Source organism: Lipotes vexillifer, unplaced genomic scaffold, assembly GCF_000442215.2.
Source record: "Lipotes vexillifer unplaced genomic scaffold, Lipotes_vexillifer_v1.1 scaffold1196, whole genome shotgun sequence".
Lineage (NCBI taxonomy): Eukaryota > Metazoa > Chordata > Mammalia > Artiodactyla > Lipotidae > Lipotes > Lipotes vexillifer.
In genome coordinates this window covers 16,301-33,410 of record NW_006773416.1, presented here as the reverse complement: position 1 = coordinate 33,410, position 17,110 = coordinate 16,301, and the positions used below count along the sequence as shown (strand labels likewise).

At 42.3% G+C, this 17,110-nt stretch overlaps 1 protein-coding gene across 1 annotated transcript in view; it reads right to left on the bottom strand.

The window, feature by feature from the left end:
* The window catches only part of EXOC2 (exocyst complex component 2), a 125,537-nt gene extending 112,263 nt beyond the window's left edge, over positions 1-13,274 (bottom strand). Inside the window, exons 1-3 of the mRNA XM_007448305.1 lie at positions 13,113-13,274; positions 9,068-9,244; positions 6,954-7,080 (exon numbers count right to left, since the gene is read on the bottom strand). Of these exons, the coding sequence (XP_007448367.1) occupies positions 6,954-7,080; positions 9,068-9,244; positions 13,113-13,230 (422 nt within the window). The 5' untranslated portion in view covers positions 13,231-13,274. The remainder of the gene's footprint in view (positions 1-6,953; positions 7,081-9,067; positions 9,245-13,112) is intronic.
* Positions 13,275-17,110: the final 3,836 nt, after the last annotated feature.

The following is a 17,110-nucleotide window of genomic DNA, read 5'->3' as shown; positions in this document are numbered from 1 at the left end:
CCCGAGACGGGGCACGAACCCGCGTCTCCTGCATCGGCAGGCGGACTCTCAAGCACTGCGCCACCAGGGAAGCCCTAGGTTCTTGTTTTTACACATGTACAGGGTCTGCTTCATCACAGGATAAAGGCCTGAAGTCTAGTGCGGGCTCTATGAGAGGACTCTGCTGCCCCGGGAGCCCCTCCCCACACCGTCCTCCGCAGGACTCCATGGGCTCTGCACCCCTGTGCGTCCCTTCAAGCGCGGCCGGGGGGCGGGGGCTGACCCTGAGTGCTGGCATTAGTGTGAGTGGCGACATTTGGAAGGGGCCGCGTGAGAGCTGTCCACTGAGATCTGAAGCATTAATCCACCCCACCCACTGCACTTCTTGTACACACAGCTCCTTCACGCACCTGAACGGGTCAAGACTTTGAAAGGTACTGGATCTCTTGGGCAGAAAACTAAGTCCTAGTTCTCAAACCCTCATAATCACCCCTAAGAATGAGTTTATTTTAGAGTGATTTCTTCCTGAAGACATTCAACTCTAACCAATCTTACTATACATTTAAATTGGAAAAAGAGTGATTAGGAATCAGCCGTACAAGAATAAGACAAGTTACACTAAAGATGACAACACTCTGTCACAGAGAGGTCAGACAGTTCGATCCAAACCACACAAGTGGCCTGCCGTCAGCCCTAGACCCGACGTCCCCTCCCCTTTCATGGACAGAACCACCTGCAGAGAGAGTGGGGTGTCCACGCCTCACTGAGTACGAACACCAATAATCCTCAGCACTTGTGCTTATCGTGCTCCCCTTGCTATTGATCGAGTGATTGGGTTTATGACCACAACGTCTGAGGAAAGAGCTGCTGGAGCATTTCTGGGAAAGGCCTCCACACTTCTAAGGAGAACTAAGAAGAGACGGTGTCTTTCTGCCCTCAGACTTTACCGAGCTTCGTTATCTCCTGTGTATTATTACAGTTTCAGCAATACTGGATCTTTATTTTAACACTGTTATCTCCTGTGTATTACTGTCGTCGCGACACTAGAAACCTCTAACGCCACTCTGCAGTTATGAAGGAGATCAGTGCGACTCCAAGGGCAGCAGAACAGCAAACCCAGGCTCCTTACATCTCAGTAACACTTCTGAGCCACAGACTCAGCCAATCGTGGAGTCCACCATCTCTGGACTTTGTATATTATGAGAAAATAAATATCTTTTTTGCTTAAACCAGAATGAATTTTTATTTCTGCTACTCACAGCTGAAGGCATCCTGAGTCAAGAGTCTATCCCAAAATAAGATCTTTTATGCAAACACCTCAAAATGAATGTGAAACAGAAGATCCAGAAAAAAGAGACAACGAACGACAACACAGGAAGCAATGATGCTCTGTGGGGAGTGTACCCACAAAAGCAGAGACAGCCCACGGCAGTAGTTATAAGTTGGCTAGCGTTGTCGGAATAACCTTGAGGAAGATATTTAACCTCTCTAAGGTTCCATGTATTCATGAGGATAATGGGATCATAATAACTTCCTCTTAGGAATATTTTGAGGATTAAAGTAGGTAATGCAGTGTGGAAGGCTAAGCAGTTTCTGACACGTGATAAATGCTCAAAAATGTTACTTGCTGTTATTTTTATTCTTTCCACTTGGTTCTCTATATTTAATAGACTCTTCATAAGAACCATTTTGTTTGATTCTCGTAACAACATGAGTTATGTATTCCCATTTTACAGTCGGGAAACAGCCCCAGAGAGGCTGCATGTAAACAGTCAAGAGCAGGACCCCATACTTCTATTGCCAATTAAAGAACCAGAAAATCTCAGGCATGAAAGAAGCCCACAACTACAAATCCAGAAAGATAGAAACTGAGGGAGACAGTGAATCAGAATGCAGAAAATTGCTAATGGTCTTGGTAACAGCATGAGGAAGGGCAGAAGCACTGTGTCAATGGAGCACGAAGTCTGGAGAGTTAAAACTTAAACCTCTGTCCACAATAACTGGATCTTAGGCTCTGACCCTCCAAGTGAAGTGATGGCTTACCAAGTCAGTAACAGCGAGGTATATTCTGAGTGATTCAAACTAAACCCACTAACTGGAAGATGAAAGCAACACAGAGTCTACCATGTAAACATGGGAAGTGTTTTCATTAAGGAACCAACAGTTTCAGTAGCTGACAAGCTTCATGCCCCTACAGCGCAAGCTCCCCATTAGATGGCAGTGTGAGTTCAGATTACACCTTCCGAAAAGGATTAGCCATGAAGCCCCAGGTACACGGACCTGACTGACCCAGTGGTCAGATGCAAAACCAACAGGAATGTTCTCAACACGGCAGCATTCACTTTCAAGTACGAGAACGACTTGCAGTGATGACCTGCGAGCCAGCAAAACAACAAAAACCCTTCTGAGAGAAAGTCTAACTACCCGCGCAGAGGAGCCTGGGTACGGCTGCATCACTGGGCTCACACCGAGGGGAACACGCTCTCCTGACCTGCAGGTAGAAAGATAGGAGGAAAGGGGGCTCTTCCAAGTGTGTGTCACACTCAATTCTCATAGCTTTCACTCCAGCACCAGTGTTACTCTGCACCTTAAATATTATGAGCTTGTTTTACGTTGTGTGTCTTTTTTCCTTTTTTGGTCCAGTTTATGGACCTAGGCACTACATCACAGCCCACAAATCTGTTTTCATAACATTTCTGAAAATTTACCCAAGGCTTTTCCCTTCCACACTCATACTAAGAATTATTTTGTCACCTTTCCTTGCCTTCTAAATGGAGCAGGAAAACTGGCCACCTTTTCTTTGTACTGGAAAGCAAACTGAGGAGGAGCAAGTCAGACCTGCATTGTTCATGAAGCCTCTGTGGAAATAAAGATACTAGTGGTGCATCAACTGACTACTCTAGACAGCTCTTCCCAGGTAGTAATTTCACAAAAAGGTTGCAGATCCCATAAAAACAGGAGGGGGAAAAAACAGGAGGGGCAAAGCTCCATTTTAAGGCCCTAACTCCCATGTATGTACTGTCTCCAAAAACATTACTTATAGATATTCTCCTAGTAGGCAAAGAGTATTTTTAAGAAATAAAACAGAGTGAAGGCTTTTACTTATTAATATGAACCTGTTTTTACCTTCTTTTTCAGTTAAGTTTGTCTCCATCATAATTTTATGCAGTGCAAAGAATGCATATTTGCGACAGTATCATAAATCAGAAATACAGACTTTTTACAAGAAAATCCTAGTCTCAGTTCAAAGTGAAGTTATTTTTTTCTGAGCAATTAGTAACATTTTTATAAGTATCAAGGCACCATGTGTGCAGAACATCAGTTAAAACTCTAGGGATATGCAGGACTTCAGCAGCCGAAGGAGGCCCATAAACGCCAGCTGTTAAGCCTGTGGGCTGAAAGACAGCAGCGTGCACGCCGAGCACACCAATAAAACATTTATTAAACTCTGCCCCACACCAAAGAACAACACTGTATTCGGCTACTCGCGCTTGCTACTCATGGTCACATGAAGTGGCCACAACACTGCAAGGCTCCTCCTGGCTCCACCTTGTGCATTTGACTGTGGGCTGAGAATTGCCATGAACACTCAGCACTGTAATTACCAGGAGCTGATTCCTCTTCCAAAGGCGACCTCACCACTTTCGTCTGGTAATTCATCAGGACCATGGTACCTTATAACAAGCAGTCATAATTCTTCAAACCTTCTCAATTAGTATATTTCAACAAGCAAGTAATTAAATCCTGTTATTCCTTCTCTGATGATATTTTTTAAAAAATTAAAAATAGGTCCTCTCCCATCTTTTAATTATAAAAGAAACCCCAAATGACATTAAGAAACAAAAGTAAAAGACATAGTAAAAGGAAATGCTCTCAGGGATTCTAACCTCAATGTTAACACCATTCTCTACAGGGACCAAAGCTTTTATCTAAAAGATATTAAGAGAGTCAGGGAAATAAAACCCACACCAATATTTTAACATCTGCTTTTCCTTTCCTACTCTCTTTTTCTAAAATAAGGCTTCTCTAACTGAAGTCAGACTTCAATAAAACAAATGCAGTTTTCCTGACAGTATCTTTAAAAGGTGAAAAGGAACCTGGAAAAGCATTTTTCTGGCCAAACTATATACGCTTCTTCTTGGTTTCTATACCTTTTCCTACCTTCACCTTCCATTTTCTTGCTTCCTAGTACCTCTATCCACTCTTTTTTTTTTTAAGTGAATGTTGTTGTTGTTTTTAAAATTTATTTATTTTATTTATTTTATTTTTGGCTGCATTGGGTCTTCATTGCTGCACACAGGCTTTTCTCTAGTTGCGGCGAGCGGGGGCTACTGTTCATTGCGGTGCGCGTGCTTCTCATCGCGGTGGCTTCTCTTGTTGTGGCTCACGGGCTCTCATGCGCAGGCTCAGTAGTCGTGGCGCACAGGCTTAGTTGCTCTGCGGCATGGGGGATCTTCCCGGACCAGGGCTCGAACCCGTGTCCCCTGCATTGGCAGGCGGATTCTTAACCACTGCGCCACCAGGGAAGCCGTCTATCCACCCTTCCTTTTGACCAGAAAACTTGCGAAAGACTTTAAATGGGCAAAAAGATTCCTGGCCATCCTTTCACTGTCTGGAGGGCCTGCCCAGGGTCCCCTGATCTTCCCCCATCCATGCCTTGTCTCTGCTCTGCAGCTCTGTTACAGAAGCAGAAGTGGAGGGTTGATGGTGACCAGGGATGCCTGGCACAGAAATACCTGTCAGGTGAAGATGCAACTGAGGAGAAGTGGCCGGTGTTGCACCTTTCAGCATTCCTCACTGCCCATTATGTTTGTCCTCTGGAATTCCCCCTGAACTGGTTTTATCATTTCACTGGTTTTCCCATTAATTAATGAATTAAATAAAAGCTTGGACATGTGCACATTTTGTATTTGTATGAGAGTCAAGCTTTTACCTTTTCAAAAACTATCCTTTAGTTATTCCATGGCTAAGCAGATTATTTCTGAAACTTTCAAGTAACAACTTGAAAAAAATATTACTGTTAATTTTATCACCATTTAAGCACTTCTTGAACGTACATAATACTATTTTAAGATTTGAATACAATTCATCACCCTGAACTCTTAAGTCATAAGAAGATTCTTTCCCTGGGGGCACAGCACTGAGTAGCACACATGTAAGAAGAGCAGGGGATCACGGTGACGACGACGAACATCCAACCAGTGCCCACTGCGAGTAAGCGTCCCCACCGCTGAAACGTACACACCATGTGACCCAGGCCGCCCAGTCTGCACCCTGAAGAAGCTGAGCAGACTCCAAGTCACCCTGCAAGTAAGGGGAGGGCCAAGAATTAAACTCAGAGAGGGGCTCAGACCCAACTAGACTGCCTCGGAGAAGAAGGAAAACAACTTCTAAAGAGCCACAGGCACTTTCAGCGCTCCTGGCTGGTTACCAACGTTACCTCGGGATTATCCCGAAATGTATTAAGAAAAAGGGCTGTAAGAGAGAGTTCAAGCCGAACCCCTGTGTGAGTAGCGGCAGTAACAGGAACAATCAAGACAATCAAAAAGTAAGAGGACGTGAAAAGGTAAAGAGATCAAACGAGGGGTGAGTTACACGCTAAACTAAAAATTAAGGAAATCCATTTTATGATAGTAAATAACCACTTTAATTCTAACTTTGATAGTTCCATCTAAGGCTCAGACAAAAGTCACACCATATTCCTATAATCCTTGTACAAAGGCGCAAAACTGTATCTTCCTTACAAAAGAACAATCCAAAGAGCCCTTCTGCTCCACACTTCCTTTGTGGTGGGTCTTGGAAAGAAGCCGAATCCAGGCCACTGAAGCAGGCCACTGAGAGGTTTACTCTCAACCACAAAGTCCATTCATGCAGGAAACTACACTCAAATAAAGACCCAGCAATTACTTTTCTTTCCTGGACCTTCTTGATCCTTAAACTCTTAATTTATCGGGCACTGAAACCCTTAAAACAGTTCCAGAATGACCCACGCTGGCCAAAGAGCTTCCCAGCTGTGACCCAGGACAGTCCCCACTCACTAAAAGCTGCCAAACCCCAGGCCTTTTTCAACACAAGACAACTTCCCAAGACAAACCTGTGCTCCCTCCCTCTCAGCCAGGGCAAACCCCAGCAGGTGAAAAAGAAGCTTACTTTTGATTTACTAATGGTCTTCAAGTGTAGGCTTGAAGGTTAAATATATAAAGATCAGTGGACAACTTTCTCCATTCCTAGAAAAACCTAAAATAAAACTATGGCTAAAGCATTAGCAGAACTAATCTGTCGCCTGCAGAAATGCTTATGGAGAAACACTCAGTAGTAACTTCACCGGCAGAGTCACTAAGGCCGAGAGACAAGTCAGAAACATCTAACGTGTTAGGTGAACTGACTAAGGAAGATGCAAGGATAAAGGGACTGATTATAAAATCTACGAAAACACTGTACTAGGGAATAAGAACAGGGAATTCTAGATTTGGTCCAAGACATCTTGAAAGATTTACCTGCCACAATTCTGGTAAAGTAAGTCTGAATTAAGTATGAATTACAGGTAGGGGTTGTAAACAAAATGACAAGACTACCTCGGTTCTACTTACTGCCAAATATATCCTGAAAAATCAAGCACATGGAAAATTCTGTTTTCATCTCAAGTACCATCTAAATATTTAAACTTACCAACTCCAGACAACCCGTTAATTCTCATATCATTAAAAGTATTAGTTATTCAAAATTTCAAGATACTTTTCCTCTTCACAAAATGTAAACTCAAAAACTGAAGAGGTAAGTAGTTTTTGCCAACAATTGGGAGGTTCGCTCTAGCAAAGCTGACCAAGCTCCTAGAGATGATGCCCGACTCCCAACAACAGAGGTGTCTTCAACTGTGCTTCCCTGGATGTTCCTGGAGCCTGACTCTCTTCACTGAGTGCACAGAACTTTTCAGCAGCTAGAAATAAAGACAACGGAGGCAAGGCGGTACTCACTTTTCAATCTCAATGCCGAGTGGATTAGCAGGACGCAGGGACAAGGGAGGAATCCCTTTATTCCTGTCAGTGCGCATGTCATAGTAATTCATCTCATCAACCCACACAGCGGACTGATCCAAAATACCTACCAAATGAGGAGCACAGCCTTAATAAGATACACACTCCCCAGGCACTAAGTCTTACCATACTGCTTTACTGTTGAAAGACCTAATACAGAATGCATGCTACAGTAATGTTTTAAAGATTTGAAGGCACAAAAGCTCCAGATTTTTTTTTTTTTGTAATGGCTGGTAGCTTAATTAAAACCACTAAAAATCTATAAAAAGGCAAAAATAACACCTCTTGATTGCACTGTACATTATTCAGTACAGAAGACAAGTTAAGTCTCTGAGAAAAAGTTCTCTAAAACAAATGTATTTCACAAATAATAAGCAGTACAATTAATCTGGTACATCAACAAAACACCCAACAATCCTTACATCAATATAAAGAAATCAAACACCTTCCACGGAATGCACGGCTTATGTGATGGAAATGACTAGGATATTCAGGAAAAACAAAATATAATCTCTGAAAACAGTACCCTCTTTCCTGTGGCTCGGACCGAGCCGAAACAGAGGCTGGGCAGTGTGCGAGGGAGCGGAGCAGAGCGCAGGGCCGGGGGACCAGAGGGCTCCTTGTGAGCCTTCTAACTCTATGGGCACCCACAGGTCTACCAGGATGACACAAGGAAGCTCTGTCAGAGGGTAAGCTCAGGCCCAGACACTCCCAGGTTCAGGTCTATAGGCCTTTCCTGAGCCTGTGCTGTGCGAAGTCCTGGGCAGAGCATTTTAGCATAAAATCAATACTTTCAAATAAGTTTTCTTCATCTGCTGTATAAACATGATACAAGATGATGCTGGATTCTGTCAAAATGTTTTTAAGTTCCTCCAGAAAATTGGAAACAAGTTCCTGCTTTAATTTCACAGTTCAGTTTTCAAAGACATTAAATAAGAGTAAACAAAAACAAAAATATTGTATGATATATATGTACATACGTTTACATAAACACACGTACATAAATGTAAATTCCATTTTTGGTTTTCCCTTAAGTTCCTCAAATTTTTATTAAAAAGAATCAAGGAATTTAAGGATATAATGCTGAAGAAAGGCTTTATGCTCTAAGACAGAAAACAAAATTTGCAAAACTCTTTGCTTTTCTATTATGAGAGAAGTAAGGCCTGGGTTTAATTATGCCTGTGATAGTCCTACATTATACAAATATTTATTAAGTACTGACCATGCGCAAGTCATTACAGGACCACAAAGATGAATCTAACAGTATTCTTACTTTAGCAGAGGAGATGCCATATACATAAAGAGCTAGGAGACGAATAATTAAAAACACTAATTTATGGAGCCCTTAGTTTGTGTGAGGACCTTTGCTAAGCACTTTCTCCAATGTTCTAACTCATTCAATCCTCTGAGGTAGGTGATTCTGTGACTCCACTCCACCCGCAGCTGGCTGCTCGTGTGATCAGAGTCCCGGCTTCTCAGACCAAGCTCTGTGCCCCAAGGTGAGGAAGCACGGGTTAAGGGCACGAAGGGAACACAGGAGGGGCTCTAGGGCACAAGAAGAGTGTGATTTCTAGTTTGGAGGCCAGAGGCACACCTAGGTGGGCAACATCTTGTCGGGGCCTCAAAGGACGCAGAAAGTAAAGGAACACAGAACATTATTTAGGCATTACTGGCTAATTTGGCCAAACCAGGTATGTATTTCACCTCAAATCTTATCTGTATCACAGCAGGAAATGCAATTATTGTATTCAAGATCAAGAAACTAAAATCGGCATTTCGACGTGTTACATGAACAGCTTTTATACAGGACAGAACAGCAGTTCTAATGATTAGTTAGCATCCTCAGGGTTTACCGTCAGCTCAGCTAACTGCCTTTTCAAAAGTAATGCAGACTTTAACCAATATCCCATTCCTGAAAAAATAAACATAAACTGAATCTAAGTTAATGACATATGAGAGTAAGTAAATTTTATACTAATTTACCAGTTGTCAATTTTAAAAGACAAAACCCACTTTTATTTTCTTCTTTAGAGTAAAGTCATGGGAGGTGATACCTATTTTCTCAGGTCTGAGCAGCTTGAAGGAGACTGTGGAGGTTCCTTTGCCACCTGACTTGGTTGTGACAATAATGTCTCCTTTGTCGTTCTTGGCCTGCCCCACGCGACATACAATTTTACTCGGAGACATCCACTCTGCTGTCAGAAGGCAATTATGCCCACAAATTGTCAGACCTGAAAGTAAAAGCATGCATGCACATAACAAAGTCCAAAGAACGGCTATTTCATGAAAAGACAATTCTTCTGTCAGTATCGCCAGGCCTTTTTCATGAACTGAAAAACAGAACTAGAAATAGCATTTCCTGATTCATCAGTTAGTTATTTCTATTCTTGAATATACCCAATATTATTCGTAAATAAACGACTGTCTCTACTGAATTTGTCTGTTTTTTCTCTAATATTCAATACTTCTTTTAGATTATATTTAAGTGTCTTCAAAAATCATTGGAATTAGAAAATAATAACCATAATAATGTCTAGGCACTCCAGATTACTTAACTATGAGAATCTTAGATTGCTTTCATAGGTATTAGAAAGGAAATTATTGTTATTTTTAGAAGTCCAAGTTCGTGCTATAAAGCTCTAAAGCGTATTAATAAATGTGTACATCATTCCCTAAAAAAAATATTTATCATCTTCCTGAAAATAATCCGCACATACTTTTCCTAGTGTTCAACTATACATGATACTACAGAATGAACTAAAGTTGGTAGTTTATGTTAAGCACAGCCTGAAGTCTGTTAAATCAGTAAATGTTCTCAGGCATTACTGGATTACTAGTGCATTTTTCATGTCTGTACATCACTCCTGCAACAGCAGTCCACGCTGCCTAAATGTTTCCCTCATGGTCCTGTCGCTGTACTACACTCTGCTCCCAAAATCTCAGCTCACGCCTGGCATCTCTGCCCAGACCCACATAAACTGTGATGCAGACAGGGAAGACGTGGCCCCAGGCAGAGGACCACCATCCCACCACGTGCATTTCTGCAAAACAGAGACCAGTGTAATAAACATTCATGGAGAAAACAGACCAAAGTGTATTCAGCAAACACCCAGACACTCGCACTTTCTTTGCTCATCATTTAACTTTTGATACTGCTCGGCAGTCAAGTTTAGCAAATGCAAGCTTTTTGTTTTGTTTTGTTTTTTTTAATCAGATACCAGGAACACCTCAACTTATGCGAAATTCGGTTGAAAAAATGTAGGGAGGGATTCAAGTCATCTTTTGTTACAACTTAAAGCACTATTTAGAAAGAATGTTATATTAACCATAAAGGAATAAAAACGACTCCATTTTAAAGATGTTTATTGAAATAATTAATTTCAGAGATTTCCCTAAGACATCTATTACTATTTATTCATGTAAGGAATTCAGTTTTTCTAATGACAGCACTTCAAAGTTCCTTTAGGACTAAGTTTTCCATTGGCTTTTTAAATGTGTAATGACATTTACACATTTTTAAATGCATTCATAATTCAAAATTATTTTTCAAAATGGGAGTGTTTGTTAGTTTTCTTGACGCTCAACTTTTATTATGAAAAATTTAAGCCTTTTAAGAGGTTGAAAGCACCCCCTGAAACTCCTCTCCATCTCCAAGGTAAGCCTGTGAAACACTTCAATACATACAGTGCTCAAATAATTTTTATGTACACATAAATCAGTCTATGTATTTTTTTATATAAATGGGAAATGTTTTAATTTATGAACTGTTTAGTTATAGATGATATATATTTCAATATCACTCCAGGTCAATACATAACTTGACATTTTTAAAATTTTACAATATCAAAAAGATTTTTGTGATTTAAATACTAACTTTAGAAAGGAAATAACGCAACCCAATGTCAGGACTTAATGTATTAAAGTTCCTAATATAAGTCCCCTGCTGGGGAGCTATCTTACGATTAAAACTGAAAAATGGGAGATTTTAGATATACAGACATAAAGTCTTAAAAACATGTTCAGATGAGCAAACATGTATGATATCCATGATGATGCAACTTTGAGAAAAAGCACCCGGAATAACAGTTTATTCATCTCGTTGTAGCTGCTATCGAGGTTCCTCAGATTTAATATCTGTTCTGCATTTTAACTTAAAAAGTTAATAATCACCATATAATTTAAAACACAGATTTAAACAGATCATTTTAAATGCATGGAAATTAAATAAGATCATACGATCTATTTCTTAAACATGTTTTGCCAAGAAATCTGCTTCATGAAATATAACATCTTTTTTTTTTTTTTAAGTAACTTGTAGAATTCCACATAAAGTGTTTTTGTAGTATTTTACTTGGCTAGTGTAGATGTCACCGGAGTTATAAAAACACTTAAATTATTTAGTAGGCTAAGTTTGCTTTTTTAAAAAGTGATTTCTTCGCAATACATGGGCAGGCTGAAAGCTGAACTAGCAGGTTTATAAAAGTCATGCGCACTCAGTCAAACAGGAATCGCACTGCCTGAAGCTAAAGCGAGATCAGCATCCACACAGACGGGCAGCAGTCACGTGTGAGGGCTCAGTGACTGCCAGTTAAACTGAACCTCCGTCTAGATGGTCTATTTCCATGAATTCTAGGGATTTTTCCACTTTGGATAAAGAACAACCTGGAATGAGCTTTGTCAAGAACCAAGACATAGGATAAGAAAAACTACCTTCATAAGGATAATAAACTTAAGTTTTATTTACTGAAGAATCAAAAACTGTAGCTAGAGAAAACAGTATAAAATGAGACATAGTTAAGTAACACTAGTGAAAAGAACGAGCTGGGGAGGGCAAGACTCAGTAATTAAACATGGTGCCCAGCTCTAATCAACCTTTTCTTTTCCAAGGGATTTCTGGATGGCCAAAAAACAATGTGTCAACCAGCAGCTATAATGCAAGAAAAACAAGCTGCAACTCATAATCTCTAGTATTTACCAAGGAGTCCTTCATAAATTAAGAAATGAGTCAAGTGAATGTCTGAATCCAAATAAATTAACGTGTGGGAAATCAGAATACACATTCAGCAGCACATACTGAGGTGCCTCCCCCCTCTCTTATTCTGAATGTATCTGCACACCCTCATGCAGAGTTCACATGAAAATAACCCAAACTGACCACACACTGATATTTATGGTTTGCTCTCTATCCTGGCAGTGCTTTACACTCATCTGTGTTTTATAAAAAGCAATGATAAGGCTCCATCTTTAGAGACTGAGTCTTAGCAGCTAAGGCAAGAGCATTTTTTTAAGAGAAGATGAAGACAAGCCAGGTGAGAACCACTGACAGACCAGAATAATGAAATAACCAGCAGGAAAGGGTCTCCCCCAGAAGAAGGGGGCACACTGCAAAGCAAAATCAAAAAAACACTCGCGCAGTGCCAAGTGGATGCAGAGTGTTCTATCGCTCGCGTCCTTGGGCTCATAAAGATAAACAGCATAAGCTGATCCTAAAAACGAAAACGTAGCTTGCTCTAAATATGTAAAGATTAGGGGAGCCTAAGGCAAACCATGGGCGGGCATGAGTTTGCAGAGAGCCTGTGCCTATTAAGTTTGGAGGCTCAGTGCTCCCGCCCCAATGGGCATCGGGTGCAGACAGATGCCCACAGGTCCCAGGGTGCGGCCCGGCAGAGCGCACAGGCTCCTCTGGGTGGAGGGGGTTTAGATTTGGTTCCGAGAGCAATAAGGAACAGAAGAGGCCTAGCTCACCCGGCACCTGAGAAGAACAGACAGCTGTATGAGGGGAGGCCAGAAGAGCTGGGCGGCTGTTTTGGCAGTCTTGGCAGGAGAGGCCGACCCCGAGGAAAGGAGGCAAACCTCGGCTGTGGGGGACTTTCTCAATGACCAGGCGAAAGACAATACAGGCAAGATCTGACAAAATAATGATTTTAACAGAAAAATCAGAAAACCAAATAATTCTTTCATTTCTATTCAGATCACCCTGTACAGACCTCAGGGGTGTTTTTCTATCACCTTCACTATTTCAAAATAGTATATCTTGCCTCAGCTGCCCAACATAAAAATGCATTCACCATGAACACACAGCATCGTCCCTGCCCTTACCTATGAGGTCAGCTGGCCCAGTCCCCAGGTTTTCTCCCCTAATCGTGACCTTTGTCCACGGGATTCCTTCATTTGGAGAGATGCCTGTCACGAGGGGGGGTTGTCGTGTTCGAGACATTCTGCTTGTTGAGGAAAGTAGAGGTCAAGCTACAGAAGTAATCTGTAGAAGAGAAAGGAAAAAAGGGTTAGTGCCAACTGAGATAAGCAGCAACTAGAAACGCCAGAACTAGACATTCAGTACCAAAACACAGCAGTATTCTGCAAACATGCAGCGCTGGGTTTTTTAGCTGTCAGTTAGCCTGTCTGCCAACAATTCCTGCACATGAAGGTGACTAAGGACACTAGCTAGTACTGGGAGGGAGACATCAAGAACATAAACTTCTGATGCAAGGACAGACAGAACCTAAGGTCCCCCTGAGCTCCATGCCACCACCTGCTGCACCCAAAGTATATGCTGGAAGCTCCTGAAGGAGCACATTCTGAACTAATCAGATTCATAAAATTAAAGAACATCTCCATTCTCATAGGTGTACTGAATTTCATTTTATTTTTGTGTTAGACTTAGTGTAGCAACTCTTTTAAATGTGCTCAAATCAATACACTGACATCTTCGACACTGAGACAGGAGCAGAGACTTGCTAACTGCCCCAGTGCAGAGTCGGCAGAAGTGCAGCTTCTGAGTTCAGATGCCCTGAGCTCTAGTCCTGGCGCTCTAATCCGCTCCAAACCTCTGTTTTCATATACGGACACTGCGGCCAGTAATAGAACCTTCCATAAGGCTACAACAAAGATCAGGTACATAATCCCAGCAGAGCAGAGCACCTAGCGCACAACAGGCAACCAGGAAATGAGAAAACCTCATTAATAAACCCACAGAACTCCTCAAGTGCTCGAGGCTTCAGATGCTCCAGAAGACAAGGGAAGGGTGGGTTCAGAGAAAAACAGCTGCTGGTTGTCTGTCTTTTCACAGAGCGAAGTTAAGACAGTGGCCCCTGCTTTCACCCCACCATTAGCCAGATCAGTTCAATCTCTCACGAAACCAAACAGAAAGGACCAGTACTGAGGGACAGACACCAGGCACAGAGAGGAGGGCGCCAACCCTCTCACCCAACTCCACTCTGTCCGGGTAACAAGAATCACTCTGGAGAAACTAAGGAGCCCTGGAAAGACAGAACCGAAGACTCTAACATGGAAGGGTCCTCCCAGAAAGGACTACTTGCAGCCACATCACCCAAGGAAAAGCATATACAGACCAACTCTGCCCATGCATAGACTAAACAAGCAGCTGTCACAGCCTCATCCTAAAAGGCACAAGGACCAAGACTGTAAGGTGGTCAAGGAAAATATGTGAGCGAGAGATGACAGTCAGATTAACAAAAAAGATCCAGGGCTTCCCTGGTGGCGCAGTGGTTAAGAATCTGCCTGCCAATGCAAGGGACACGGGTTCAACCCCTGGCCCGGGAAGATCCCACATGCCATGGAGCAACTAAGCCCGCGCGCCACAACTACTGAGCCTGCGCTCTAGAGCCCGCGAGCCACAGCTACTGAGCCCACGCACCACAACTACTGAAGCCCGTGCGCCTAGAGCCTGTGCTCTGCAACAAGAGAAGCCATGACAATGAGGAGCCCACGCACCACAACCAAGAGTAGCCCCCGCTCACAACCAGAGAAAGCCCGTGCACAGCAACGAAGACCCAACACAGCCAAAAATAAAAAAAATTTAAAAAAGATCCAGAGGAAACAGAGATAAGGCTACGGGCTAAAGTGCTTCCCTGCAAATTACGTTGAGGTACTAATCCAGGACCTCAGAATGTGACTGTATTTAGAGATCAGGACTTTAAAGAGGTGGTTAAGGTAAAATGAGGTCACCAGGATGGGTGCTGATCCCACAGGACCAGTGTCCTTATACGAAGAGGAGATGAGGACACAGACACACACAGAGGGACAACCACGTGAGGACACAGGGAGAAGGTGGCATCTCCAAGCCAAGTAGGGAGGCCTCGGGAGAAACCAGCCCTGCCAACACCTTGATCTTGGACTTCTAGCCCCCAGATCATGAGAAAACACATGTCTGTTGTTTCAGCCTATGGTACTTTGTTATGGCAGCCCCAGCAAATTAACACAGTGGATAACAGGAAACACACACACACACACACACACACACACACACACACACACTTCAAAAGTGCTGTACACTCTGACCCCCAAATAAATATCTGCAGAAGGAGAAAACTCTTATGCCTAAAAGAACAGGATGCCATGAAAAGGAATCAATCCAAGAATAACAGCTCTTGAAACTTTCAAAAGAGGCAAAAGAAAAAAGATTTATATTGTCCTGTTAATGTAAGAACTGACCGTTGGTTTAACAGAAGTGGTAATAAGGCTGCAAATAGGCAGATGTGTATCTGGGAAGAGGGGGAGGGAGTTTTAAATTTTATCCAGAAGTGACTATCCAGATATTGGCAGATTAGCCACAGAATCTGGAAACATGGAAGTGGGTGCTGGCAGAGTGAGCTAAACAAGTCTGGGCTGTGCTGGATAATACAGAGGTGACAGACCTTTGTCCCTGGTTTCTGGGAGAGAGACTCAAAATCCAAGGAGTGTCTTGGCTCTTCATGAACCCTAAGTACTGCTCGTACGTAGTGCTCATGGCAGCCCAGTACCAGGACTGCCAAACCAGAGACAGCAACCCTGTGATTAGAGGGCTGGGGTTCTAAGCCAGGTGCCATCAGCTTGGCCTCCTCTGAGAAAGGGGAGGGGGCTGGAGACTGAGTTCAATCATGCCTATGTAAACTCGTTTAACGCAATTAAAACAGCAAAACAACAGCAGCAAAAAGCGAAGAACCACAGGAGGTTACCATTCACTTAATAAGCCAAATGAGGCAACCCAAAATTATCTTGAACGCCCCTTCCTCCCCATCACACTCCCTGAATCAAACAGAATCCCCTGGCAGAGTCCAAGGTCCACTGCTTCTCTCCCTGGATACTGAAGCCAGCCGGCTCCTCACTGGTCACTCTGCCCCTGTTATCCCTTCGCTGCAATCCCCCCTCAGCAAACACTGGAGTCAATTCTCTAAACTACAGATCTAATCATCATTCCTGATTCAAAAAAACATCTCCCCCACTGCTCAGTGGTCTCCGGTCCCCACGACATCCTTGGCATCTTATTAAAACTTGTCACCATCAGACTCTTCTACACGCCTAGGTCATCCTCAGTCATTTCCCTCATCACCCACGTCTGACACTAAGCACACAAGCCCGCTCACCTCTTAAGAACCACCAGGTACTTTTTATGCCTTCCTGATTTCATTTACCTTATTTTGACTAAATAGAAAGACTTTCCAAGTTTGTTAAATCCTTACCAATATTTCAAAGTCAAGCTTAAATGTTACCTTCTCTAAAAAGTCTCCCCGATCCCTCCTCCTCCTATAACACTTCTGTTACAAAAGTGTTACATCTTAGATACCAAGTCTGTATCTCCTCATTGAAAACACATAATATTCAATCAACTCTACTTTTCTAATACCTGTCATACAGTACCTGACACAAAATAAACATGCCAGATGACTGCTGACAGAAGCTGAATAAATGTTTTCTGAATGTTCATGGTATCACTGGAATACTGGAATTAAAATGGGACGAAGAGGTACAAGGGGTAGAGAATAGGGATGGGGAGAGGTATTAGGTATACACATGAAAAAAACAAAAAAAAGTTTAAAAGACACTTGTATACAATAGCATCAAAAAGAATAAAATACTCAGGAATGAATTTTACAAAAGTGCAAAACTTGTACTTTGAAAATTATTTTAAAATGTTGAAAGAAATTAAAGACCTAAATAAATTGAAAGATGTGGACAGGAAGACTTAATACTGTTAAGATGGTAATACTACCCAGGGTTAGGGTTAGACCATTTTCAAGGTCACACACCCAATTCGTTGTAAAACAGACCAGACCCTTGGTTTCCTGACTCACAGGAGAGTCTGATACCACTCTTTC